The sequence below is a fragment of the Coturnix japonica genome, chromosome 23, assembly GCF_001577835.2.
Source record: "Coturnix japonica isolate 7356 chromosome 23, Coturnix japonica 2.1, whole genome shotgun sequence".
Taxonomy (NCBI): domain Eukaryota; kingdom Metazoa; phylum Chordata; class Aves; order Galliformes; family Phasianidae; genus Coturnix; species Coturnix japonica.
Window position 1 is genome coordinate 2,142,726 of NC_029538.1, and position 21,381 is coordinate 2,164,106.

At 45.4% G+C, this 21,381-nt stretch overlaps 4 protein-coding genes across 10 annotated transcripts; 2 read left to right on the forward strand and 2 right to left on the reverse strand.

The window, feature by feature from the left end:
- The first annotated feature begins 270 nt into the window (after positions 1-270).
- Positions 271-6,779, forward strand: RHCE (Rh blood group CcEe antigens). 6 transcript variants are annotated; one of them, XM_015883365.2, is made up of 11 exons: positions 271-1,135; positions 1,271-1,468; positions 2,015-2,201; positions 2,300-2,450; positions 2,761-2,902; positions 3,485-3,642; positions 3,917-4,054; positions 4,283-4,413; positions 4,845-4,924; positions 5,408-5,481; positions 5,945-6,779. In XM_015883365.2, the coding sequence occupies exons 2-11, from the start codon at positions 1,345-1,347 to the stop codon at positions 5,969-5,971; spliced, it is 1,212 nt and encodes a 403-aa protein (XP_015738851.1). In that variant the 5' UTR covers positions 271-1,135; positions 1,271-1,344; the 3' UTR covers positions 5,972-6,779. The 6 variants fall into 6 exon arrangements, with proteins under 6 accessions (XP_015738851.1, XP_015738852.1, XP_032304814.1 ...); XM_015883366.2 differs by having other exon boundaries at positions 1,300-1,468; XM_032448923.1 differs by having other exon boundaries at positions 271-579; positions 858-1,468.
- Positions 6,780-7,573: 794 nt separating this feature from the next.
- TMEM50A (transmembrane protein 50A) lies at positions 7,574-11,948 on the reverse strand. The gene is made up of 7 exons (XM_015883376.2): positions 11,834-11,948; positions 11,583-11,686; positions 10,219-10,331; positions 9,354-9,421; positions 9,066-9,158; positions 8,311-8,371; positions 7,574-8,044 (listed from the first exon to the last, which is right to left on the reverse strand). The coding sequence occupies exons 2-7, from the start codon at positions 11,673-11,675 to the stop codon at positions 7,999-8,001; spliced, it is 474 nt and encodes a 157-aa protein (XP_015738862.1). The 5' UTR covers positions 11,676-11,686; positions 11,834-11,948; the 3' UTR covers positions 7,574-7,998.
- Positions 11,949-12,018: 70 nt separating this feature from the next.
- RSRP1 (arginine and serine rich protein 1) lies at positions 12,019-16,967 on the forward strand. 2 transcript variants are annotated; one of them, XR_001559366.1, is made up of 6 exons: positions 12,019-12,257; positions 12,403-12,458; positions 13,549-14,172; positions 14,489-14,643; positions 15,542-16,033; positions 16,454-16,967. XR_001559366.1 is itself a non-coding variant. In XM_015883371.1 (6 exons), exons 1-6 carry the CDS (start codon positions 12,169-12,171, stop codon positions 16,634-16,636), a joined length of 1,188 nt encoding a protein of 395 aa, XP_015738857.1. In that variant the 5' UTR covers positions 12,019-12,168; the 3' UTR covers positions 16,637-16,967. The 2 variants fall into 2 exon arrangements, 1 of the variants encoding a protein (XP_015738857.1); XM_015883371.1 differs by having other exon boundaries at positions 15,953-16,033.
- A 384-nt stretch (positions 16,968-17,351) lies between these two features.
- Positions 17,352-20,763, reverse strand: SYF2 (SYF2 pre-mRNA splicing factor). Its single transcript, XM_015883374.2, has 7 exons — positions 20,664-20,763; positions 20,483-20,587; positions 19,363-19,488; positions 18,713-18,830; positions 18,523-18,613; positions 17,871-17,969; positions 17,352-17,768 (listed from the first exon to the last, which is right to left on the reverse strand). The coding sequence occupies exons 1-7, from the start codon at positions 20,715-20,717 to the stop codon at positions 17,603-17,605; spliced, it is 759 nt and encodes a 252-aa protein (XP_015738860.1). The 5' UTR covers positions 20,718-20,763; the 3' UTR covers positions 17,352-17,602.
- Positions 20,764-21,381: the final 618 nt, after the last annotated feature.

The window sequence follows — 21,381 nt, forward strand, 5'->3', positions numbered from 1 at the left end:
GTTGGGAGACGAGCCAATCAGAAGCCAGGAAAGCAGCGAGCCTTCGACCAATGGGAAGCCCGTCCCTAAGGCAGGGCCTGTGGGTGGGGGGGGCGCTCAACTAATGGGAAGAGGAGGCGGAACCGGAACAGGCCTTAACCCCGCCCCTTCCGGTTAGGCCTGCCGCGTCATGGGGTCGGGGCCTGTCGGGGCCTGTCGGGGCCTGTCGGGGCCTGTCGGGGCCTGTCGGGGCCTGTCGGGGCCTGTCGNGTCGGGGCCTGTCGGGGCCTGTCGGGGCCTGTCGGGGCCTGTCGGGGCCTGTCGGGGCCTGTCGGGGCCTGTCGCCTTTGGGATGTGTTCTTGTGTTCCCCCATTGTTTGTGCTGGAAGAATTTGTAGTAAATGTCCGAAAAAAGGGGGAAAAAAAGGGGTAATTTTGTTGAACTTCACACATCCAGGATGGCGGCTGGAGGGCAGGATCCCGGCTGTGGTTCCCAGGTTGCAGATGGCAGCGCTGTGATGGTGAAGTCACTGCAGCCCCAGCTCTGTTTGTTGCTGTAGAGCTGATAGTTCTAAAGCAGCTCAGCTGACATTGAACAAGGTCTGAGTTACCCACCAAAGCTGCCAAACCCCCCCCAAAAGGAGCTGGGTGGGATGGTGGGTGTCCATTTAACATGGGATGCAGCAGCTTTGCCACACAGCCCTGTGCTGTGTGCCCCAAATGCTGCCTTTAATGGCTCCTTGTTTAAAGAAAATACATGTAAGGACACACAAAGCACAGGGCACCTCACAGCTGCGCTGTGGCAATAGAAGCTGATGCAGGTTAGGATGGAATCAGGCTGGTTCGCAGTTAAAAGCCTGCACTGTGTCTGTCTGCAGCTTCCAGGCCTGGCGTTACCCAGGGGGATGTTGTGGCTGGTGGGTTGTAGATTAACAAAGGTGAGAAGCACAAGTGGAATCTCAGCAGAGCCTTCCCTGAGGTCACAGCGGTGCCTACAAGCAATATAAAGAAACAATGATATTGCATGAGCCTTCTGCTCCTGTGAGCCTGTGTTCTGCTCTGGCCATTCAGCAGATATGAGGAGCTGCAGCAGCTGGACACCATGGGATAAATATCCATTAGAACTCCAGCACTGACCATTTACATGGCTCTGTTTGTGAGTATGTTTGAGTTTAATCCATGTCAGCTGAGTCTGGGTTCCTGACGTGCACCAGATAAGGACTGCTGGTTGCTGATGCCTCTTTGGCTTTTTATCTCGCTTTTATTCCCACTCCCCCCTCCTTAACTGTAGCTTTGAGGTGACACAAACACTGTTGATAGGAGAAACTCTTAACGTGCTTGTGCTGAAGTCTCACCTGGTGCACAATGCCTGCTGCTTACCGCAGCTTTCGATGCAGTGTGCCATGGCTGATCCTCTCTCTGGAAGCTGCCTTCATCGTCCTCTTTTACTTCTTGTTCTCAGATGTGGGTGCAGGAATTCATTATGCAGGTAAGACCGTGATAGGATGGATTGAATGCAGGCTTATCTTTTGCATTGGGATGTATTGTATTCGTATTGTATTCATTGTATCATATTGGGATGTACTGTATCATATTCATTGTATTCATTGGGATGTATTGTATTCATTGTATTCATAGTTACATATATGAAAGCAAAGGCAGTCAACAGAGTGCTATGCAATAGAGATTGCATTGCTCATCCGTTTTCCGCTGTCCCTATGTGTATAAATTCCATAATATATGGGATATATTATAGATATAGGAGTATAAGTAACTCCTGAGGACAGGCAGTGCTCTGGGTGCAGAACTGCTGAGGTCTCAGCATGGGAAAGGGCTGTAAAACTAAACTTCAGTGTGGCATCATCTTTCTGTTTCCACATGGAGGAGAAATAAAGCTTTGGGTTTCCTTAAACTAGTTACTAAAGGTGCCTGATGTTTAATGGAAAGATTTCTTAGCTCATTGTTGTATTTTTAAGGCAGAAATGCAGCCTGTTTGAATCACTTTCCTGCTCTTCTGCTCTCTTCTGTCACACAGCCCTGCAGGATGTCAGCCACGTGCTGGTTTTTGGCTTTGGCTTTTTCCTGATGTTTTTGAAGCGATACAGTTTTAGCAGCGTGGGATTCAACCTCCTGATCATCGTCCTTGGTGTCCAGTGCTCCATCCTGATGGAAAATGTACCAGTTCTCCTGAGTGACAGAACACTGGAAGGCAGCCTGAGCAGGTAATGAGTTCTGTTGTTCCTTCTTCATTGCCTGAGTACACTCCTGACATGGAATTGTAATGTTTTCTTCTTCTTTTCTTTCCTTCTTTTCATTATAGCATAGTGCAAGCTGCTATGAGCATGGTTGCTGTGGTCATCTCCATTGGAGCTGTTCTTGGGATGATTAATCCCATGCAATCAATTGTGATGACAATTGTAGAGATCATAGTTTTCTGTATGAGCAGATGGATCAACGAGAACATCCTGGAGGTAATGGGGGGGGAGTTTCACAGGGACGTTGGAAATGTTGCTGTTTCCACTGTGAATGATAGATGTGTACAGTAGAGGTAGAGTTGCATTTAACACAGTGTCAATGCACTCCAAGCTCTCTGTAGATGAACTGTGTGTGTAGGAGCTACAGTGAGCTCATATAAATTAACTTGGCATTAAAAGCTCACGTTTAAAGCGTAAACCAAGTGACTTCATAGGGAGGCTGCATGAGTTGACTGTATCAGGATCTGCATTGAAGGGCTCCAGTGGCACAAGATAACTTACAAATGTCATTGCTCTATTGATGCAGGTTTCATACCACGTGAGCATGATGCACGTTCACTTGTTTGGGGCATACTTTGGTCTGGCTGTATCCTCACGTTTCTCTGAGCCATCACCAAGGTCTGACAAGAATGCAAGTACTTCACAATCGGACTTGTTGGCAATGTTGGGTGAGACATTTGGTTTCATGTTTCAGCAGGGAAAAAGAGACTGCAGTGAGAGCACAAGGAAAGCAGAACAGCAGGTTGACTGTGCCCTCCTCTCTCAATTAAGTTGTCTCTTTGGGGTTTGTATGGACATGTTGGTCAGGGACTTGTGCTCTGAGGTTATGGCTTGTATTTCAGTAGTGCTTACAGTTCCCATCTGGGGCTGAAATGCTGTTTGCAAAATCAAGGTGCTGTAGTGTGATATGGCAATGCAGTCCCTGCCTAGTCCTGTGAGCGGTAAGATAAAAACATGCTGAAGGGGGGGGAACGGGATACAGACAGGAGTATGAGAAGAGGTCTGAGTGGTGATATTAGAGTTCCATTTTATTCCTAAAGCAGCCATGTATTTTCTTCATTAGTGTGACTTGTGCTGTGTAACTTAGGCTGCAGTGGCATGGCTGTCTGTACTGCAATGGGCAGGAACTTCTCTTTGAATGAAGAAGTTGAAATGAATGCAAAAATATGGGTTGGAACCATCCAGAGACAGTCAATAGTAGATTTACTGTGTTTCAGGATAGGTAATAATTGCTTGTCTTTGTCTCCAAGGCACTCTCTTTCTCTGGGTGTTCTGGCCAAGCTTCAATTCTATACTGGCACTGGAAAAGAATAAAGCAATCCTCAACACCTGCTTAGCACTTGCAGTGAGCGCCGTAACTGCCTTTGCCTTGTCTGGTCTGACCACAAAGGATGGCAAGTTCAGAATGGTAAGACATGAGAGAGAATGACGGTGTGGAAAAGCTGTTCTGTTACTCTCAGTAATACATTGAGGGGTATAATAGCTATTAAATGAAAGCAAATCCGAGTTTCCAGCGTGTCAGTTATAATTAAGCTGCCAAGCAGAAGACTGAAGAAACTAACTTAGAAATGGTATTCTCTGATGGAAACTCACTGTATACAAAGTCCAAAACCAGCCTGATGTACTGTGTACAACAAGCAACCACTGAATTTCCCCTCTCTATTTGTTACTTTGTTTTACAGTCCCATATCCACAGGGCAGCAATGGCTGGTGGGGTGACTATTGGTTATGCAGCAAGCAGCATCAACTATCCCTGGATTGCAATGATTTTGGGTCTGCTTGCTAGTGTGATAAGCATATTGGGATCCTTCTGTTTACAGGTAACACTCAAAACCTGAAATTCCTTTTTGTATAAACGTTGTAAACTTATTTTCCAGTGTGACGTACCTCAAGGTCAGCTTCTTTTTAGAGAAGATTAAACCTGAAGTCTTGAGCAGGATGTGGGATTGGAAGTTAAGAGACTGAAGTTAATTTGCTAACTGGAAGATAGGCACCGTCCTGTTATCAACCTGTGTTCTCATATATCAGGTTTTTTTCTCTCTTCCCAGAGTTGCTTCAACCCTCCTCTCAAGATTCACGATGCATCTGGAGTTCATTTCACGTTTGGTTTGCCTGCTGTGCTTGGAGCTCTTGCCCAGGTTGTTTTCTTTGTAATGGAAATCCAGACTACGTTACCGAGGTACGTGAAGGTTTGTCCTTAAGTGTAAAATAAGTTTATTTAATCGTTACTGGAGGGTGCCCTGAGTGTTCTCATAATTGCAGAAGGCTTGGAAGACTTCACAGATAAATCATGTTAGGTTTTAGTCCTAGATTTGGCCCTTAAGAGCAGTGTACAGAGGAGATGAAGGCTGGGAAAGTGCATCCTTCCCACAAGTTCTGTGGTTTTCTCAGCTTACACAGGAATGAATCACAGTGCAGCATAACTTGGTTGTAGGCTCCTGCTCAGCTCTCTTAAAACAGCCAACTGCAGCTGTATAGAGATCTGGATACAGGAATTGAGATGTGATGGCAGCAGATCCGTGCACAGGGACCACGTGGGGCAGACACATCCACAGGCTGAATGTTCCAGTCAGCAGCTGTCAAAGGTGAAACACTTGTTTTGCTTTTCAGCATTGGTTACCAGGTCATATTGAACATCGGGGCTTTCTGTTTCACCATCAGCACTGCCTTGATTGCAGGCCTTATTACAGGTAAGCATGAAAAACATGTTTCATCTTCCATGTTTTCCTTTGGAGAAGGGCTGTGTCTTCCTATTGCAGCTGTTACCACGTCAGCATCCTTTGCAAACAGACACCAGTATAACTGGGGTGCTAATGGATAAATCTATGGATAAATATTGACCTAGAAGCAGTTGGGAACATTTAACACCAAGGACTCTTCATGGATAGGCTTTGAAGAAGAGACGTATACAGACATTTCATGTGAGAAGTTAAAGACTTTTTATATATCCTTAGAATCTGGTAGGTTGTTTAATGGGTTTTTACCTATAAGCTTCTCTGTAGTTAAGGTCAACTTGAGCCACGGGGCTCTGCTGAAGTGTTTTGTTCTGATCTTGTGTTTTAGCCTATGTTACATTTGGATGTGTGTTATTAAGAAGCCTTCAGTTACACAGCCTTCCCCTTTCCATGATACATGTACAGATATACATCCATCCTATGTGTTTTTACAACTAGGTTTAATCCTAAACCTCAAACTGTTGAAGCCCACCCCTGTCTCCAAGTACTTTGACGACCAGATGTACTGGGAGGTAAGTTCCTTTTCAATGTAAGATTAACCACATGGCAGTACGCATAGCATCCATTTCAGGGTACATTTGAATGCCCTGTTTGTTCAGCTTTTTGAAGCCACATATTCTTCAGATCTCATTCCTGTTGGTGGGCACATGGCTAAATGTAAGATGATCTTTGTTGTAACACATAATATCCATGCTTTTAGATACCCTATGCTTCATAGACAGGACCTTGAAGAAACTAGAGTGGCCAAGAGAAGGATTTTTACAAGGCAGTTCTATGGGTGGAAGGCTCTTTTTATGACAACTCCTGGCCTTCATTGAGTGTTGAGTGCATAAACACAGACCTTGTGTGCATTTAGGTGCTGAATGTGACCCGCTACAGAACCAGCTCCTGATAAGGTTCTGCATCACCTCTTCCATGCGTTGATTTGATGTTGATTGATGAAATGTTCTGATATAAGAATATCTGTCTTCACAGTTTCCTCATTTGGCTGTTGGATTTTGAGTGGATGAAACCAAAAAGACCTGACTGAGATCTGTATTTATCGCCTGAGAGAATGAGTAACTACGATGAAACAGCACTTAATTATCAATTAACACACTTAAAAAAGCATTCCCAATGGACACGTGAAAAGTCTGCAATAAAACGTTCATTATTCCTGAACAATCAGGACATATATTTACAGATGGAGAAATGTATAATCCATTTTCTTCTGTTTTGATAATTTTACCTTAACTATTTTTGTAGTATATGTACAGAAAGCTGCTGTCATGGCTTATCAATTAAAAGGTGTGGAAGCTTTTAAAGCTGTATTTAGTTCAAATGTGCGCAGTGCACTTACTCTGATCCAGCGCAGTGCTGAAGTTCTTGTTTATAATTTAATTTATATATATATATCGAAGGCCTTGTTAAGCAGAGATTTGATGACTGAGATGGAACTCCACGCTGTGCCAGAATGAACTCATATTATCTCTATAAAGAAAAACCTGTTGTTGGCTCAGCCTATTTGGAAGATCTGATGGCAAGAAATGACGAGCAGAACCCCCTGGGTTTCTACTGGGGGGGCAGCCAACCTGGCAATGATTCCTTGAGTACTGCCAGCTAAAGGCCTTCCTTTTGATTTGAATGAGGTAAAGCAGATTCCTGCTCGTAGAGTACTCCAGCTGAGACATGCAGGGGCTTCGGTGCTCAGAGGATGCTGTGAAAACATGTTTTTAAGTGGATGTTGGTCTTAATTTTTTTCTTCATTTCAAATTAGTTGATGGTTTTTTTTTTTTTCTAACTGCTTACATAATTAAAGAAGTGGACCCTTGGTTGTTTGTATTTACTCAGCATGCTTGGAAGGAATGAAGAACAGTAACATAACAAGAGATGGAGCATTCGATCCAGTAATGTTTGCAGACCTCTAATTTGTTCTTTAGGGAAGAAAGCAGATTACTGCAATTAAGGAAGCTGAGACAGAGTTCTAAGTTACTTATAGAGGAAGTGAAAGTTTCTTATTTCACAAAACAGCCAGTGATCTACTTAGTTATCAGCTGACAGTGCCATTCAGCGTGGATACCTACACATTTATAAGCCTCCTTATCACACATTTAGCACATTACTGCCCTGGCTGAACTTGTGGCCTTCAGTTCCTTACATTGCAGCAACCCAATGAACATAACTTCTTATGTGTTTCTGATGTCTTCCAGCAGGAGTAGTTGTAAGGAACTGCACTTCACTCCTCTGTTTCTCTCACTTTGCTCTCTGATTTCTTCAGCAAGTAACCAAGATGTATGTATAGGAAGGAGCAAAACAGCTCCTCTTGTATCTCAAAGAGTTCAAATGAGTATGGACCAGAATTCTCTCTTAGAAGGACCGTCCCCTGCCAGCTGAGGAGTGTTCTTCCCTCTTTTTATTGTGGTTAGGGATTAAGTTTACAGCAAGCTTTGTGGATGAGCTCCTTACAGCCAGAACCAGTATGTAACTCAAACCTGTGTCCCTACAATGTCAGCAGCAACAGTGAGTTGTTCGCTGCCCTCACCATCACTGTATTAAACACTCAGGGAAAAACAAAGTCTAAAGCAGCACAGCTTTATGAAGGAAAAAAACCACGAACCAGTCAAATTTGAAAGTGAAGAACTGTTTATACTGTCCAGATATAGGAAATACTTAATAAATATATGTTAAAAAGTTGTTTTAAAGCAAAGAGGGCTTGGGTTGTAAATATCATAGAAAGTGTTAAATGGTTAAATGTGTTCATCTCCCACTATTCTATTTACTTAGAGCAAACATCATACAAAAGTGACTTCCAGTGCTACCTGTAGCAGTTTTACACGTCAGAAACACAACACTGAAATCAACAGAGCTGCTTTTTGGGGTATTTTTTCCTTTAAAACGCAACCAGGATCTTTTAGTGCTGAGATTTCACTTCCCCATGTTTCTTTTTACCCTTAGTGATGATTGAAGGGCACCGCATACAAAATGGTTGTACAAAACTTCCACACAGCTAAAAAAGAACCGACATGGCCAATGCACTTCCATCAGTGTGTTCACTGCCACAGATCCTCTGTGCGGCCAAATTTGAAGACCAGTCCTCTGTTTGAAACAAGAAAGGCACACAGGCACATAAGGGGGAGGATTAAATACCAAATAATACTTTAACTACGTTATTTTTGTGAGTAGGTTGTAGTGTTTGTCAACCCACATCCTGTTCCTGCAGCAAAACCTACGCAGGCAGATCAGTGAGTGCACTTTATTCACCCCAAAAATAGAGCTGAAATAAAACCCAGACTGCAGCAAGCTTTGGTTTTGATCATTAAAAACCAATTAGGTAAGAAATGAACGAAGGATGAGAAGCTTACCCGAAAAAGATGAATGCATTCTGGAAAAATACAGCAATTCCTGGGTACACAACTGCTTTCTCTACAAGAAAACAACACAAAACACCCCATTAATATTTCATAAGTCCTTTTCTCTTCCAAGAGATCACACAACAGAATCCTGCTGCTGCTCCTACCACAGAATAGATGTGCCTAATATGGGTTGTTCTCTCCTAGAGTTAAGAGAGCACTGTGCACCTTTTGCATCTGTTTCATGCTCTGACAAGGTGGTTCCCTCCCATCTGTTACCCCCAGTGCAAAGTAATTTCAATGGCTTTCATACCTCCCCCCCCCTTCCCCAGTTATTCAGCTTTCCAAATAACTGAATAATCAAAGATGTGCATTCAGATCTAACACTCATGAATCATAACACTCACTATGACGTGGGATTACACATCCCCTTTGGATTGCACTTGTGTAACCTGATACATGTACATGTGCACATTCACTATGATGGCAAGCTGCAGAATGGAGCACTAGCATGAAATTAATGTGCCCAGGTGTCTCTGAAACCCCCCTGTGAACTGTGTAATGCCAAAACTAAAGAGAACATCAATTAAAACCCAACCAGTTTCTACTGAGGCTAACAGGACAGTCTGTGCCCTACAAAACAGACTGACAAGAGCTTAAATGACAGCAATGGGGTGTTAAAATCCTCCATACGTTAGAAGAAAGAAAAGAATAACGGATAGGGAAGAATTAGAAAGGGTCAGGCCATGCTTCATGCTGTATCTTACCTTTAACGACGTATCCTCCAAAAAGAATCCACATTGAAGCAATCAGTGAACCAAACATCAGCATAAAGCCAATGAAGAGCCAGATCCGAGCACCTTAAAAAGAAGACGTGGGTGTTCTATGCCCATTCCTGTGTACAGATACCAGTAACTTTCAAGATGCTTCAGTTCCAGAGCACTTTATGTGACCCACTTGAGCCATGCACATAAATCAGTGCATGCACTGGTGCAGCTGTTATAGCTCGTCCAAGGGTGACTGACTGCAGGTATTTGTGTGTGCACAGCACTCACCTGTTTGTCCCAGGCAGCCTTCGCTGTAACTGTCACCCCTCACTTGTCCATTAGAAACTGCGTTGATCCTGAACGTGCAAAACAGGATGAAAAAGGGTAAAGATTAATAAAGCAAGAAGGAAAATGTTTATAGAACAGTAAGGGAAATTCCTTAGGAACAAATTGAGACATAATGCATTTCTTACGTGTATTTTATTTTTTCAAAATGGGAAACATGCTAAAACTTAAACACGTTGCTCTGCTTTTCTTCCACTTTTAATGCTTTGATTTATATGCTACTCCATTTTCAATGGCTCCTTACCACAGGCAAATGTAAGGCACATGATCCTAGGCTGCATCACACAAAGCATGACCAGCAGCTCAAGGGAGGCGGTTCTCCCCCTCTGCTCTGCTCTCATGAGACCACAGTGCAGTGCAGCATTCAGCTCTGGGACCCCCACCATAAGAAGGGAAGAAGGTTTCAGTGTAGGAACAGGACAAAAGGTTTTAGGACAGAATAGGACAGAATGGTTTGAAGCTAAAAGGAGAGATTTGGATGAGATAATTAGGAAGAAATGTTATCACTTAGAGGGCAATGAGGCCATGGCACCCAGAGCTGTGGCTGCACAGTGCCAGTATCCAAGGCAAAACTGCATGGGGCCCTAAGCAGCCTGGTCAGAGCATCCCAGCTTATGGTGTGGGGGGGTTGGACTTGGTGATGATTAAAATCCCTTTAACCCAAACCATTTTGTGATATTAGCAACACTCAGACCCTGATTTGTTATTTTCACTTATCTCCCAATTTAAAGCCTACGTTATTTATTTTAATTCTGAATTTCACAGAAGTTCCAGGTGTGCACAGCTCTGATCAGGACATTACACTTACATTAGGAATGCAATGGTGGCTATAACCCCACAGGCATGATACGAATGGTTGAAGTCTTCCATGGTAGGGTACTTCACAGCTGCATCTATGATTATCCACCAACCTGTAAAAAACTATTAAAAGCAAAAGTACAATAGTTTAAAACACAGATAGAAAAGGTTTGACCAAACAAACCCAAACAAACAGCACAGCTGCCTCTACCATCAGCTTAGTCAGGTACATGCTAAACACAAACCCCATGATTTAGCTGCTCCAAGAATTGTAGGGGCTGGAAGGGACATCTAAGAGCCCTTTATCATCTCTGTGAACCTCTGATGGACTCTCTCCAGTAGATCCCTGCCTTTTTTTGTATTGGGGAGCCCAGAACTGGATACAGTACTGAAGGAGAGAGGGGTAGGATCACCTCCCTTGCCCTGCTGGCCACTCTTTTTAATGCACCCCAAGATGCCATTGGCCTTCTTGGCCACCAGGGCACACTGCTGGCTTATGGCCCACCAGGTCCTTCATTACAGAGCTCCTCCCCAGCAGGTCAACCACCAACCTGTATGGATGCATGTAGTTATTCCATTGCCCCCCAGGTGCAATAGTCATCACTTGCTCTTGTTAAACACCTCTCTGCCCAGCTCTTCAGCTTGTCCAAGTCTTACTGAAAGGCAGCACAGCCTTCAGGTGTGTCAGCCACCCCTCCCAGCTTAACATCATCAGCACTATCCCTTTAATAAAGTGAAACTGTTGAACAGGACCAGCCCCAGCACTGCCCCCTGCGAACACCAATACACTGAGCTCTGTCAGTCACATCCACCCCACACTCCCTATGGCTGCAGTGGGGTGGGCAGCACCAATTGCCTTCTGTGGGTGCTGTATAGAGCAGGGGGGGGGGATGCACAGAGCATAGAGGGGCTGGGGGGGGGGGGGGGGGGGAGGTCTATCTGTTCCTATAATGGCTTCATGGAGCCTCCTTTGAGCCCGTTTCCTCACACACCAGCGCTCCGGCTGCACAGAGCACAGAGGGGCTGGAGGTGTGGGGGTCTATCTGTCCCTATAATAGCTTAATGGAGCCTCCTTTGATCCTGTTTCCTCACACACCCGTTTCCTGCACAGAGCATAGAGGGGCTGGATGGGGATCTATCTGTCCCCATAACAGCTTAATGGAGCCTCCTTTGATCCCATTTCCTCACACACCAGCACTCTGGCTGCACAGAGGGGCTGGGTGGGTGTCTATCTGTCTCCATAACAGCTTAATGGAGCCTCCTTTGACGCCGTTTCCTCACACACCAGCACAGAGCACAGAGGGGCTGGGTGGGGGTCTATCTGTCCCTATAATGGCGAAATAGAGCCTCCTTATACCCCGTTTCCTCACACACCAGCACTCCAGCGGCCACAGACGCGATGGTGTTCCGCTTCTCCCCCCAGTCCACACACTCGGAACACCTCAGGCCCTCCAGGAAACCGGACATCTTTCAACGCTCTGAAGAAGGCGAGAAAACAAAATAAAACGAATCAAATCGCCACAACCGCGTTTCTCACACAGTAAATAACCCACCACAGCAATTATCGCTCTAAAAAGCCGCATTATATTGTCCTCACACAGAACACGGCCCGACCCGCCGCTCACCTCACGGCTCCACCGACGCGCTCAGTGCGCATGCGCAGCACGCAACAGCAGCTCCCCGCCTCCAGCGCGCAGGCGCGTAGAGGGCGGCGAATGGGTTCTTCTGCGCATGCGCTGTAGTACGGAAAGGGAGGGGGGAGTAGGGTGAGTGCAGGCAGTGCGCATGTGCACAAAGCCCGCGCATGCGCAGTCCGCTCCGTTACGTAAGCGGGGAGTGACGTTCTGGAAGGTTCGCGGCCGCTCTCAGTCCGCGCTCTGCTCGCGGTGGGGTCGGTTGTGTCCGCTCGTTGCTCCGGCGGTTCGGATCGCGGCGCGTTGTCTGGGCCCGGCCGTTCGTTATGGGTGTAACACACGAAGCCGGGTTGTCCCCTCGGGCGTCACCGTCGGAGCAGGATCCGTGTGGGGGGGGAGCGGCTGCGTGCAGCGGGTGAGGAGGAGCGGGGGGAGCGGTGCGGCCTAGGGCTGAGGGGGGAGATGGGCCGGGTGGGAGGTGGGGTGTATTGTATTGTATTGTTGGCTGTGGGCTGGTGCTGTGCTATGGCAGCACCTCATTTACCGCTGTGTTATTGCAGGAGCGCCATAGGGACCCATGGGAGTCAACAACGGGGATGTCCGGCGGCCCCCAGCGGTAAGCGGCCTCACCAGAAGCCCCCCTGGCCTCCGAGCTGGATGTGGGGGGGTGGAAGGGGTATATCTGGCCTCTGAGCTGTATGGAGGTGGGTGGGAGGGGTATATCTGACCTCTGAGCTGTATGTGGGGGGGTGGGAGGGGTATATCGGGTGTTCCCATGGGCTGTGCAGTGCCTGTGACCTTGGGTCTCTGCTTGGAGGTGATGGGTGGAACTTCCTGCAGCTGTTTGAGGAGCTTAATCAGCTCTTAGAGCTGGCTCGGTAGCTCTTATTGATAGTAAGCAGTGAGTCTGAGCTCAGTGGTTCAGCAGACAAGCCTTGAGAAGCAGAGTGTTAACACAGTACTTATAATATAGGACCACTGGGCAGAGAAGCTGTTTTGATGTGTTCCCTTAACGAATTTTACCCTATGATCCCGGATCTGTGTCTTATACTACACATGTAAGATTCTACTGGTGTAGTTTAGTGGCATAATTTAGTTGTGATCATTGGCCTATTATAAAGCTGTGGATGTAAAGCATGATGTCTATTCTGACCTTGAAAGTAGATGTTTGTTTTGCCCCTCCTGGTGCAGTAGTCTGCGCTTAAAACAGATGGGAACTTGAGTACCTTGAAAGCTTTGTTTGGGGTAAGGAAATAGCAGTAAATTTCATCTTCACAAAAGTTGTGTGAGGGGCATTAAAGCCAATGCAAACCTTTCAAAACTAGTGGCTTACACTAACGCATTCTTAAACTTTCATATAGAACCATAGAATGACCAAGGTTGGAAGAGACCTCTAAGATCATCCAGTCCAGCCGTCCTACCACCAGTATTTCCTCACTAAACAACGTTCTTCAGCACAAGATCTAAACATTTCTTCACCACTTCCTGAGCAGCCTGTCCCAGAGGTCTGACCACAGGACAGGAAATGATGCTGCTCATAATTGTCAGGCATAAAACATGCTCATAATTGTCAGGAAAGATTGTCAGCGTTGAATTGTCCTTGAACTTCTTGTTTGTGTGTTGTGCCATAATAATTGATGGTGTGTATGTCAATTGCTGTCTGTAAATGATTCGTGTCTTCATTTGCTTCTGTCTTCTTTACCCAGGAACAGAGACTGGATACTGCAGAACAACAAGCAAAACAGAACTGGGCTCTGAAAGTACCTGCAAGGAAGAAGTAGTGGCTCGTAAGAGCAGTGATATGGCAAACTGCATGGATGATTTGAGTCTGAATTCACCAAAGAAAAGAGAGAATTGTTTGAGATCCAAAAGAAGCTGCAGCAGGTCATCATCAAGGTCATCCAGTCGATCTTCCTGCAGCTCCCAGTCCAGTTCGAGTACGTCATCTTCAGCTTCCTCCAGGAGCTGGAGTCGGTCCAGATCCAGGTCTAGGGATCGAAGATACAGTTCCCGAAGGTACAGAAGATGCTCCCGTTCCTATTCAAGAAGCCGCTCAAGATCGCGTGGCTACAGGAGGTACAGAGGAAGGTACCACTCCAGGCACTACAGGAGGTACCACCGCTCTCCTCCGAGGTACAGATCACGCAGTAGGTCGTGGTCCCGTGGAAGATCATATTACAGAAGGTCCTATTCAAGAAGCAGGTCACGTTCCAGAGGCCGAAGAAACTATGGGTTTGGGCGGACAGTGTACCCTGAGACTTACAGGAGCTGGAGGAGCAGGTCACGAACCAGGTCTCGGAGTAGGTCACCTCTGCACTTGAGTGAGAAAGGTACTTGGACTTTGGGTGTGAGCATTGGAAACGGGTCTTTTATTGACTAGATAAATTGTAGTTACTTTATAGAGCCTATCTGATAAAAGGAGGTTGCAAAGAATCTTGCTACATCTATAAAAATATATTAAGAAGGGGGGTATAAACAGCAGTTGAGAGCATATCTTTGTATTTCAACTGAAGCTGTATCTCTCAAGTTGAGATGAAAATCCATCAGAGTTAATGTTTCAGTGCAGATGTGGTTTGGCTGCAGTTCTTAGGGTTGTATTGGAAGGATACGTATCTCATGTTAAAAATCAATTATGTCTTCTTTTAGAAAAGAGGGAGCTTCTGGAAATTGCAAAGGCTAATGCTGCAAAAGCTCTGGGAACAGACAATATAGTCTTGCCTGCTAGCTTGAAGATCCGCACTGCTTCTAAGGAGACCAGCAGTATTAAGAAAGAACATGAAGACTCTGGGGAGTCGGATGAGGTAAGTACGAACTGGAGTGTTGGGAATGAAAAGGTCAGCACATAAAGACTTGTGGTGTGCATGGATGTGCCACGATTCTTTTTTCCTTATTGAGGAGTTTGTTAATTAAAAGTTGAAACTCCTGAACAGAGAACTGAGGTTGACCAGAATGCTAAAAAGTGCTTTAGAAACCACTGTAGACTTTGCTTTTCACTGCAAGTACACTGGATTCTGAAGGGCAGTGGATTCAGGGCCGGGCTGGATGGGGTCCCAGTGGCAACCAGCCTGTGGCTGGGGTTGGAGCTGGATGATCTTTAAGGTCCCTTCCAACCCAAGCTGTGCTGTGGCTCTGCTGCATGCAGGCTTTCCTTGGTGTTACAACATTAGGAAGGGGAGAGAATTGTAGTTCTTGCAGCTTCTCAATGGTAGCATTGTATTGCTCATTACAGAAACTATTTTTTTCTTGATCTAAAACAAGGAGACTCCTTAGCAAACCTGTTATTTTTTTTCTTGTTAAGGTTAATTTTACTACCTTTTCTAACAGTTAAAAGCTTTTCATATGTAATATACTATTTCCCAGAAGTTACATACCCGAACACACAATGCATTTTACATGCTTTATTTCTGTCTTATAGAAATCATGACTATGGTTCCAGACATGATGAAGAAAATCTGTTGGTAATTAAGGGTCTTGTGGGCTGTAGCTACTGTGAATTTAAGGGAGGGAGAAACTTCAGCATCTTAAACTGAGCTGTAGTTTGGCTGTGTTAATGCTTTGTTAATCTGATTGATAGTAAATGCAAAACTGCAGTAACTTTACATCTATCCAATGCTGCTATTTCAAATGGAAGTAAATTTGCTAAAGGTTTTAGACAAATGGTACAGGCATCCCTTTCATAATATATGCAATATATTCCAGATGTTGAGAGAGTACAGAAGAAGAGGCCTGCATCACTTGCAGATAAGTTTATTGTTGTTATCCAAAGCTCTGCAGGATTAACGTGCAGAACTTCATGCGACTTATTCTGACACTACATTTCATTGTATGGCATTCCATGCTTTGAATCATTTGAATACTCTTTAAAACTGTAAGTGGGGCATGGATATCAGGTCATAGCAGGTCCTTGAATCGGCACAAGGACCTTGATTAAAAATACTGGTTTTCACATTGAACTCAATGCTGATCTATTGGCACATTTGGTAGCTTCTGGCTACTTTTGTTGTAAATATCTGAAACAACTGTACTGGGAAGTTATTAACTTGTAAAGGCTGCCTTAACCTACAGAGGGTGTTGTATCCTCCCACTGAAGTGCTGTGTGCTTTTCTCTAGCAACCCAAAGGACTGACAGAAGTCATAACCAAAAGTGGAATGGAGAGAGCAACCGCACGGAGCATCTCGTTCAGCCCTAATGTGAGTGTGCTTTCCGGAGATGGAAATCCCATAATTAATCCCTCTTGTATCAGTCTCCACAGCAATGATTGCCAAATCAAACATCTTAGCAATGGTAACGCTTGGAGGGCTTTGCAGTTCCTTTCCTGAAGGAGCTGGATCAGTTCTTCAGCAGTACAGTGCTGTTTTAATGTACTACAGTAGTGTTTAAATGCAGATGTTTCTGCACATAACGCTCAGTGCTGTGAGCTTTTTGTTTCTGGTATTTCATGCTGCAACTTGAAGTTGCGTCTTTGGTTGTGTTTGAGTAATGCAGGGGTGGGGTGGTTATTCAGCATTCTGGGTTAGTTAAGTGTCTTGTCAACACAAGCCTCTTAAAGTTGTTGGGTCTTTGTATGTCCTTTGTCTTTCCACTGGTTTAAAATGTAATTTCTTTTCCAGAATACAATGGCAAAGCCAGTACAACAGAAGCCAGCGAGCCATGTTGTTAAAGAACCATCCATTTCTCCAGGAAGAGAAGATGACAAAAAGGGAAGTCCCTATGGGCAGTGGGTTCCTGTCAAGAAGGAGGAGAAAAAGTTCCTAAACTTCTCACCCAAATCCACACTGTTCCGAGCACGCTAGAATAGCTCTGTTCCTCAGACTGAGTATCGTAATACCTGCGTAGTGAGGTGTGACCTTTTCTGATCAGCTTGTTGAGTATTTATTTTGATATCTTTAATTTTGGAATCTTAGGTTTCTCTTTCAGATGTAAAGCGCAGTGATCCAGAAGCCACAGATGGAATCTTGTGTATATTTGTAAATATTTTTGTATTGCTTTAATGGACTAGAACTTAACAGGTGGGTAATTTTTTCTAAAGACTAGTTCAGTAGCTGTTAATTTTGAACAGTTAAACTACATTGTGTAACAGTTTACTTCAAGAAAATAAACTTCACTTTTGCACTGGCATCCGTATATCAAGTATTGGGCTCTTATTTTTTTTCTCTCTAGTGGTTATTTCCAGCTTTAAATTCCACTTATTGGAAGGTGTGACAAGATAGTTTTAAAGGTCACCTTGAAAACAGACCTTCATACTGGTGTCATTCCTGTCCAGGCTCTGGCAAATTGAGGGTCTGTAGGTAACTGTGGTGGATACCCCTCTGCAAATGGCAGTTTTGTGTCTGGCTGCCCTGTGAAGCCATCACCATTCCATCTTAAGCCTCTTTTTTATTAATAGCTCTTTATTTCTATATAATTGAAGTGAGACTGGGCTGGAAGACTGTTGAAGTGTTACTAAATAGAGTAGTATGATTTTGACTTGTATTTTCATCTTGCTAAACAAGCATCTTCAGATACTGACACACCTTTAATCAGTGAGAGTTTATTTAGAATATGACATTGGAGGAGCTGGCTGCTCAGCAAGTAAAGCTTATATACAACTGCAGGCATACAGTGTGCACATCTACTGTATGAAACACACCATCTTACTTTGGAAACCCCCTGAAGCAATGTGTATTTCTTTTGCTGAAGCTTAAAATTGTTTGCAGAATCACCCTGAACTTTAACAGGCAGAGGAGGGCTGTAGGGTGTGCTCTGCTGGGTGTCCCAGTTCAGACAGCTGTTCCTCTCTCCAAGTTCTGTTTGATTTCAGCCGTGTACTTCCCATAGAAGCGCTCTGCCTTCTTATTGAACTTGGCATTTCTCTCATTGATGTAATCAATATCCGCATCATCGTTGTAAGGACGTCTCCGGCTGTACTTCTCACGCTTCTCAATTCTGCAAGGCAAACATCAGTGTTTAAAGGCCTGCAGGTGGGTCTGTGCACTTAATTAAAGAATGGCACATGGAGGAATGGTGAAATTGATCTTGTTTACTCACTGTTTCTCAAGATCTGCAACCATTCTGTCAATCCCTTCCTTATCTGGCACGTGAGTTCCATGGAGGAGGCTGTCAGATGTTGGATAGAGCGCTTCACCACTGGTAACAGCAGAAGAGCAGCAGTTTACAGATACAATAGATTTAATCTTGCAAGGCATTTAATTTCTAACTGTAGGAGTTAGATGCAATGAGAACATGCTGATCCTAAACTTAAACATGCCTATACAGGATAAAGAACTCAGCACTAAAGTCTTTGTATCTATTTAAATGCAAACATGGCAATTTCTAATATCAAAACCTGCTGAAAAATAAAACTAAGCACCAAAACCCCCCAAAGCATTAAAGAAAACAAATACAGCCAAGAAATAGCAAACAACTCGCCCATCTAAATAACTTCACAGTGGTAGCAGTGTTGCTTCAAAGCCATTAATTGTGAGCTTGAAAGGAAAAAAACCACCTCATAAACTGCAATAATGTCTTCTACCTATTGAAGTAGAGAGTGGAAGCATCACATTATCAAGCAGGTCATACACATTTCATGTTAAAATAGTACATGTAACAACATACACGTGCTGAAATGTTTGGTTTTTTAAGTCTTAAGCAGTCATTTATAAAGCCAGTACTGCTGACAGGTGACTGAAGTGGCACTTACTACTGCTCCTTCAGCTTCTCATACTGCTCCAGGTCGGGTTTGATCTGCCTTGTCAGCCTCTGGTACTGACGCAGCTGAGCAGCCGCGTAATCTAATAAGAAAACAAATGACTGTTAAGGTGAAGGATTTTATTTCATGATTCTACTTGAAATATTAACACACATTAAGACAATAGTGCAATTAAACACACCTGAGAATCCTAGATCTGGATTCTTCCTCTTCTTTTTCCTTTCCCATCTCTCTGCATCCTCAGCACTGATCTCTAACAGTTTAACCCGCTCGTAGTCTTCTCCTCTTGCTGCACATTCCTAATAGGGCACAAATATTGAGCAACAAGGATTAAACTCAAAGCTTACACAGATCAATAGGGTCAGCCTCAAGTGCAGAACTAACATATACATACATACTCAAGAGTTTAATTGGGTTTTCTTAGGGGGAAAGGGGAATGAGGAAACACAACACAGGGTAACAAGGGTAAGTTCTTCACTAGGAGAGTGGTGAGGCCCTGGAACAGGCTGCCCAGGGAGGTTGTGGATGCTCCGTCCTTGGAGGTGTTCAAGGCCAGGTTGGACGGGGCCATGGGCAACCTGATCTATGGGGTCTCTATGGGGTCTGTGTGGTCTCTATGGGGATCTATGGGGTCTCCTGGGCAACCTGATCTAGTAAATGTGTATGTTTGGTGGCCCTGCCAGGCAGGGGGGTTGGAACTACATGATCCTTGAGGTCCCTTCCAACCTGGGTCATTCTGTGATTCTGTAACTTGAGTCAAAGCTCTCTAGACTCAATGAAAGGGGAGCGTCACTGCAGCACTCCAGAAAGCCACAACTTTGCTCTTCTTACCTTCTTCTTCTCCTCCACCTTCAGCTCCCACTCCAGTCGTGCTTTCTTGGCTTCCCAGTTGGGTGGTAATTTGAGCCTTTTGTCTTCCTCCACCACTTCCTGGTGATTCAGTTTGCGAGCTTCATTCTGGGAACAAAACATTCCATAGCAAAGTGATGACACGGCACTATGTGAGCACTAAAACCCAGACCCCAGGTGACTGAGGTGGCTCAATAAGGTGCAGGTATCTGAGCTCTGCAGTTCCCGACACAGCTCACTCAGTAACGCTGTATTAGACATAAGGCTACAAAACCCCTTTATGGGAAGGACCGAATCGACTATGGGCAACGAATCCCTCTGGGGTGGCAGCGGCCGCAACCGACCCACACCCGAACTGGGCCAGTTCTCCCATCGCTTCCCCCCGTATCACCAGCAGCACAGGTGAGCACAGTCCCGTCCCATCCTGTCCCATCCCATCCCATCCCATCCATCCATCCCATCCCATCCTAACCCATCCCTTCCCATCCATCCCATCCCATTCACCCCACCCCATCCATCCCATCCATCCCATAATATCCCATCCCATCCCATCCTTCCCACCCCATCGCGATTTCCAGTAATATCGTGCACCCCATCACGAGTCCATTAATACCTATCCCATTCATCCAAATATCCCATCCATCCATCCCATAATACCCCCATCCATCGGCCATAAGTTATCCCATCCCATCCAGTCCCATAATTCTCCCATCCAGTCCGGCATAGATATCCAATCAACCATCCCTGTAAATCCCCATCCCGAATGCCCATTAATAGTTCCCATCCATCCCGATAGTATATCCTCGATCCCATCCCGATAATGGTATCCGCATCCCATCCGCAGTCCAGCTCCGCACAATACCCATGCCCATGCCCACCGGCAATCCCATCCATCCCATAATATCCCATCCCATCCATCCCATAATATCCCATCCCATCCCATCCCATCCATCCCATAATCCCCTCCATCCATCCCATAATACCCTCCATCCATCCCATAATCCCCTCCATCCATCCCATAATCCCCTCCATCCATCCCATAATATCCCATCCCATCCCATCCCATCCCATAATATCCCATCCATCCCGTCCCGTCCCGTACCCGCTTTAAGTGCAGCTCTCTGAACCTCCTCAGTCGCTCTTCTCGCTTCTGCGCCGCCGCCGTCGCCGCGCTGTGCTGCGCCTCGTCCTCCGATCCCGAGGATCCCTGAAACAACCCCGCTCAGCCTCCTATGGCACAAAGGCCGACATACCCCCCCCCCATCCCTCCGCCGCGGCCTCACCCCGTCACCGGGATCCCCCAAACCGCCCAGCGCTGACACCGCCGCCGCCGCCATTTTGCACTGCGAGCACTTCCGCTTCCTCCCCGGCACGAACTTCCGCTTCCTCTCACTGCGCGTCGAGCGCCCCCTGGCGGCCGGGAGGTCCCAGCGCTGTGTATGGCTGTAGGGTCACCTCGTGGTGCTGCGACGTCTTAACCCTAATGCTGTGCTCCTGCCGGGCAGTCACCCTGAAATCACTCTATATTTAATGAACACCGCTATATCAACACATAGACACCCATCCTCCCCAGATGGGGAATCAATGGGGTGATGCAAAGCTGCCGTGAGGAAGCAGCTGGTGGGGTATCAGATAGCGATACACAGCGATGCTCTGCAGGAGCTCCAAACCCCATAATCAAACCCCATATCAGAGCTGTGTTACATGGCCATGCCCCGATCTGAGCCTTCCTGCCAGCAGAGGGAGGTCTATCACCGGCGGATACATTATATGTATTACATATATGGCACTCATATGTGCCGTATAATACATACATTATATGTATTACATTATATACATTATATACATTATATACATTATACATTATAAATTATACATTATATGGATGCGGAGGCGGCTCTGGAGCCCGCAGCGATCCCTGTTCTCCTTTAACTTCAGTGTCTCCTCTAATTGCATCTCAAAATTGCCCAGGAGATTGGCAGCTCTGGCCTTGATTTGGTG

Coding starts and splice junctions, on each gene's coding strand:
- RHCE (XM_032448922.1), top strand. CDS start 1,345: ATGCCTGCTGCTTACCGCAGCTTTCGATGCAGTGTGCCATGGCTGATC. Junction 2,202..2,299: donor CTGGAAGGCAGCCTGAGCAG/GTAATGAGTTCT, acceptor TTTTCATTATAG/CATAGTGCAAGCTGCTATGA. Junction 4,925..5,407: donor GATTGCAGGCCTTATTACAG/GTAAGCATGAAA, acceptor TTTTACAACTAG/GTTTAATCCTAAACCTCAAA.
- SYF2 (XM_015883374.2), bottom strand. CDS start 20,717: ATGGCGGCGGCGGCGGTGTCAGCGCTGGGCGGTTTGGGGGATCCCGGT. Junction 20,588..20,663: donor TGGGGGATCCCGGTGACGGG/GTGAGGCCGCGG, acceptor GGGTTGTTTCAG/GGATCCTCGGGATCGGAGGA. Junction 17,970..18,522: donor GAGAAGCTGAAGGAGCAGTA/GTAAGTGCCACT, acceptor TGCTGTTACCAG/TGGTGAAGCGCTCTATCCAA.
- RSRP1 (XM_015883371.1), top strand. CDS start 12,169: ATGGGTGTAACACACGAAGCCGGGTTGTCCCCTCGGGCGTCACCGTCG. Junction 12,459..13,548: donor ATGTCCGGCGGCCCCCAGCG/GTAAGCGGCCTC, acceptor TTCTTTACCCAG/GAACAGAGACTGGATACTGC. Junction 14,173..14,488: donor TCTGCACTTGAGTGAGAAAG/GTACTTGGACTT, acceptor GTCTTCTTTTAG/AAAAGAGGGAGCTTCTGGAA.
- TMEM50A (XM_015883376.2), bottom strand. CDS start 11,675: ATGTCCGGTTTCCTGGAGGGCCTGAGGTGTTCCGAGTGTGTGGACTGG. Junction 9,159..9,353: donor AGGCTGCCTGGGACAAACAG/GTGAGTGCTGTG, acceptor CTTCTTTTTAAG/GTGCTCGGATCTGGCTCTTC. Junction 8,372..9,065: donor TGGAGGATACGTCGTTAAAG/GTAAGATACAGC, acceptor GTTTTCTTGTAG/AGAAAGCAGTTGTGTACCCA.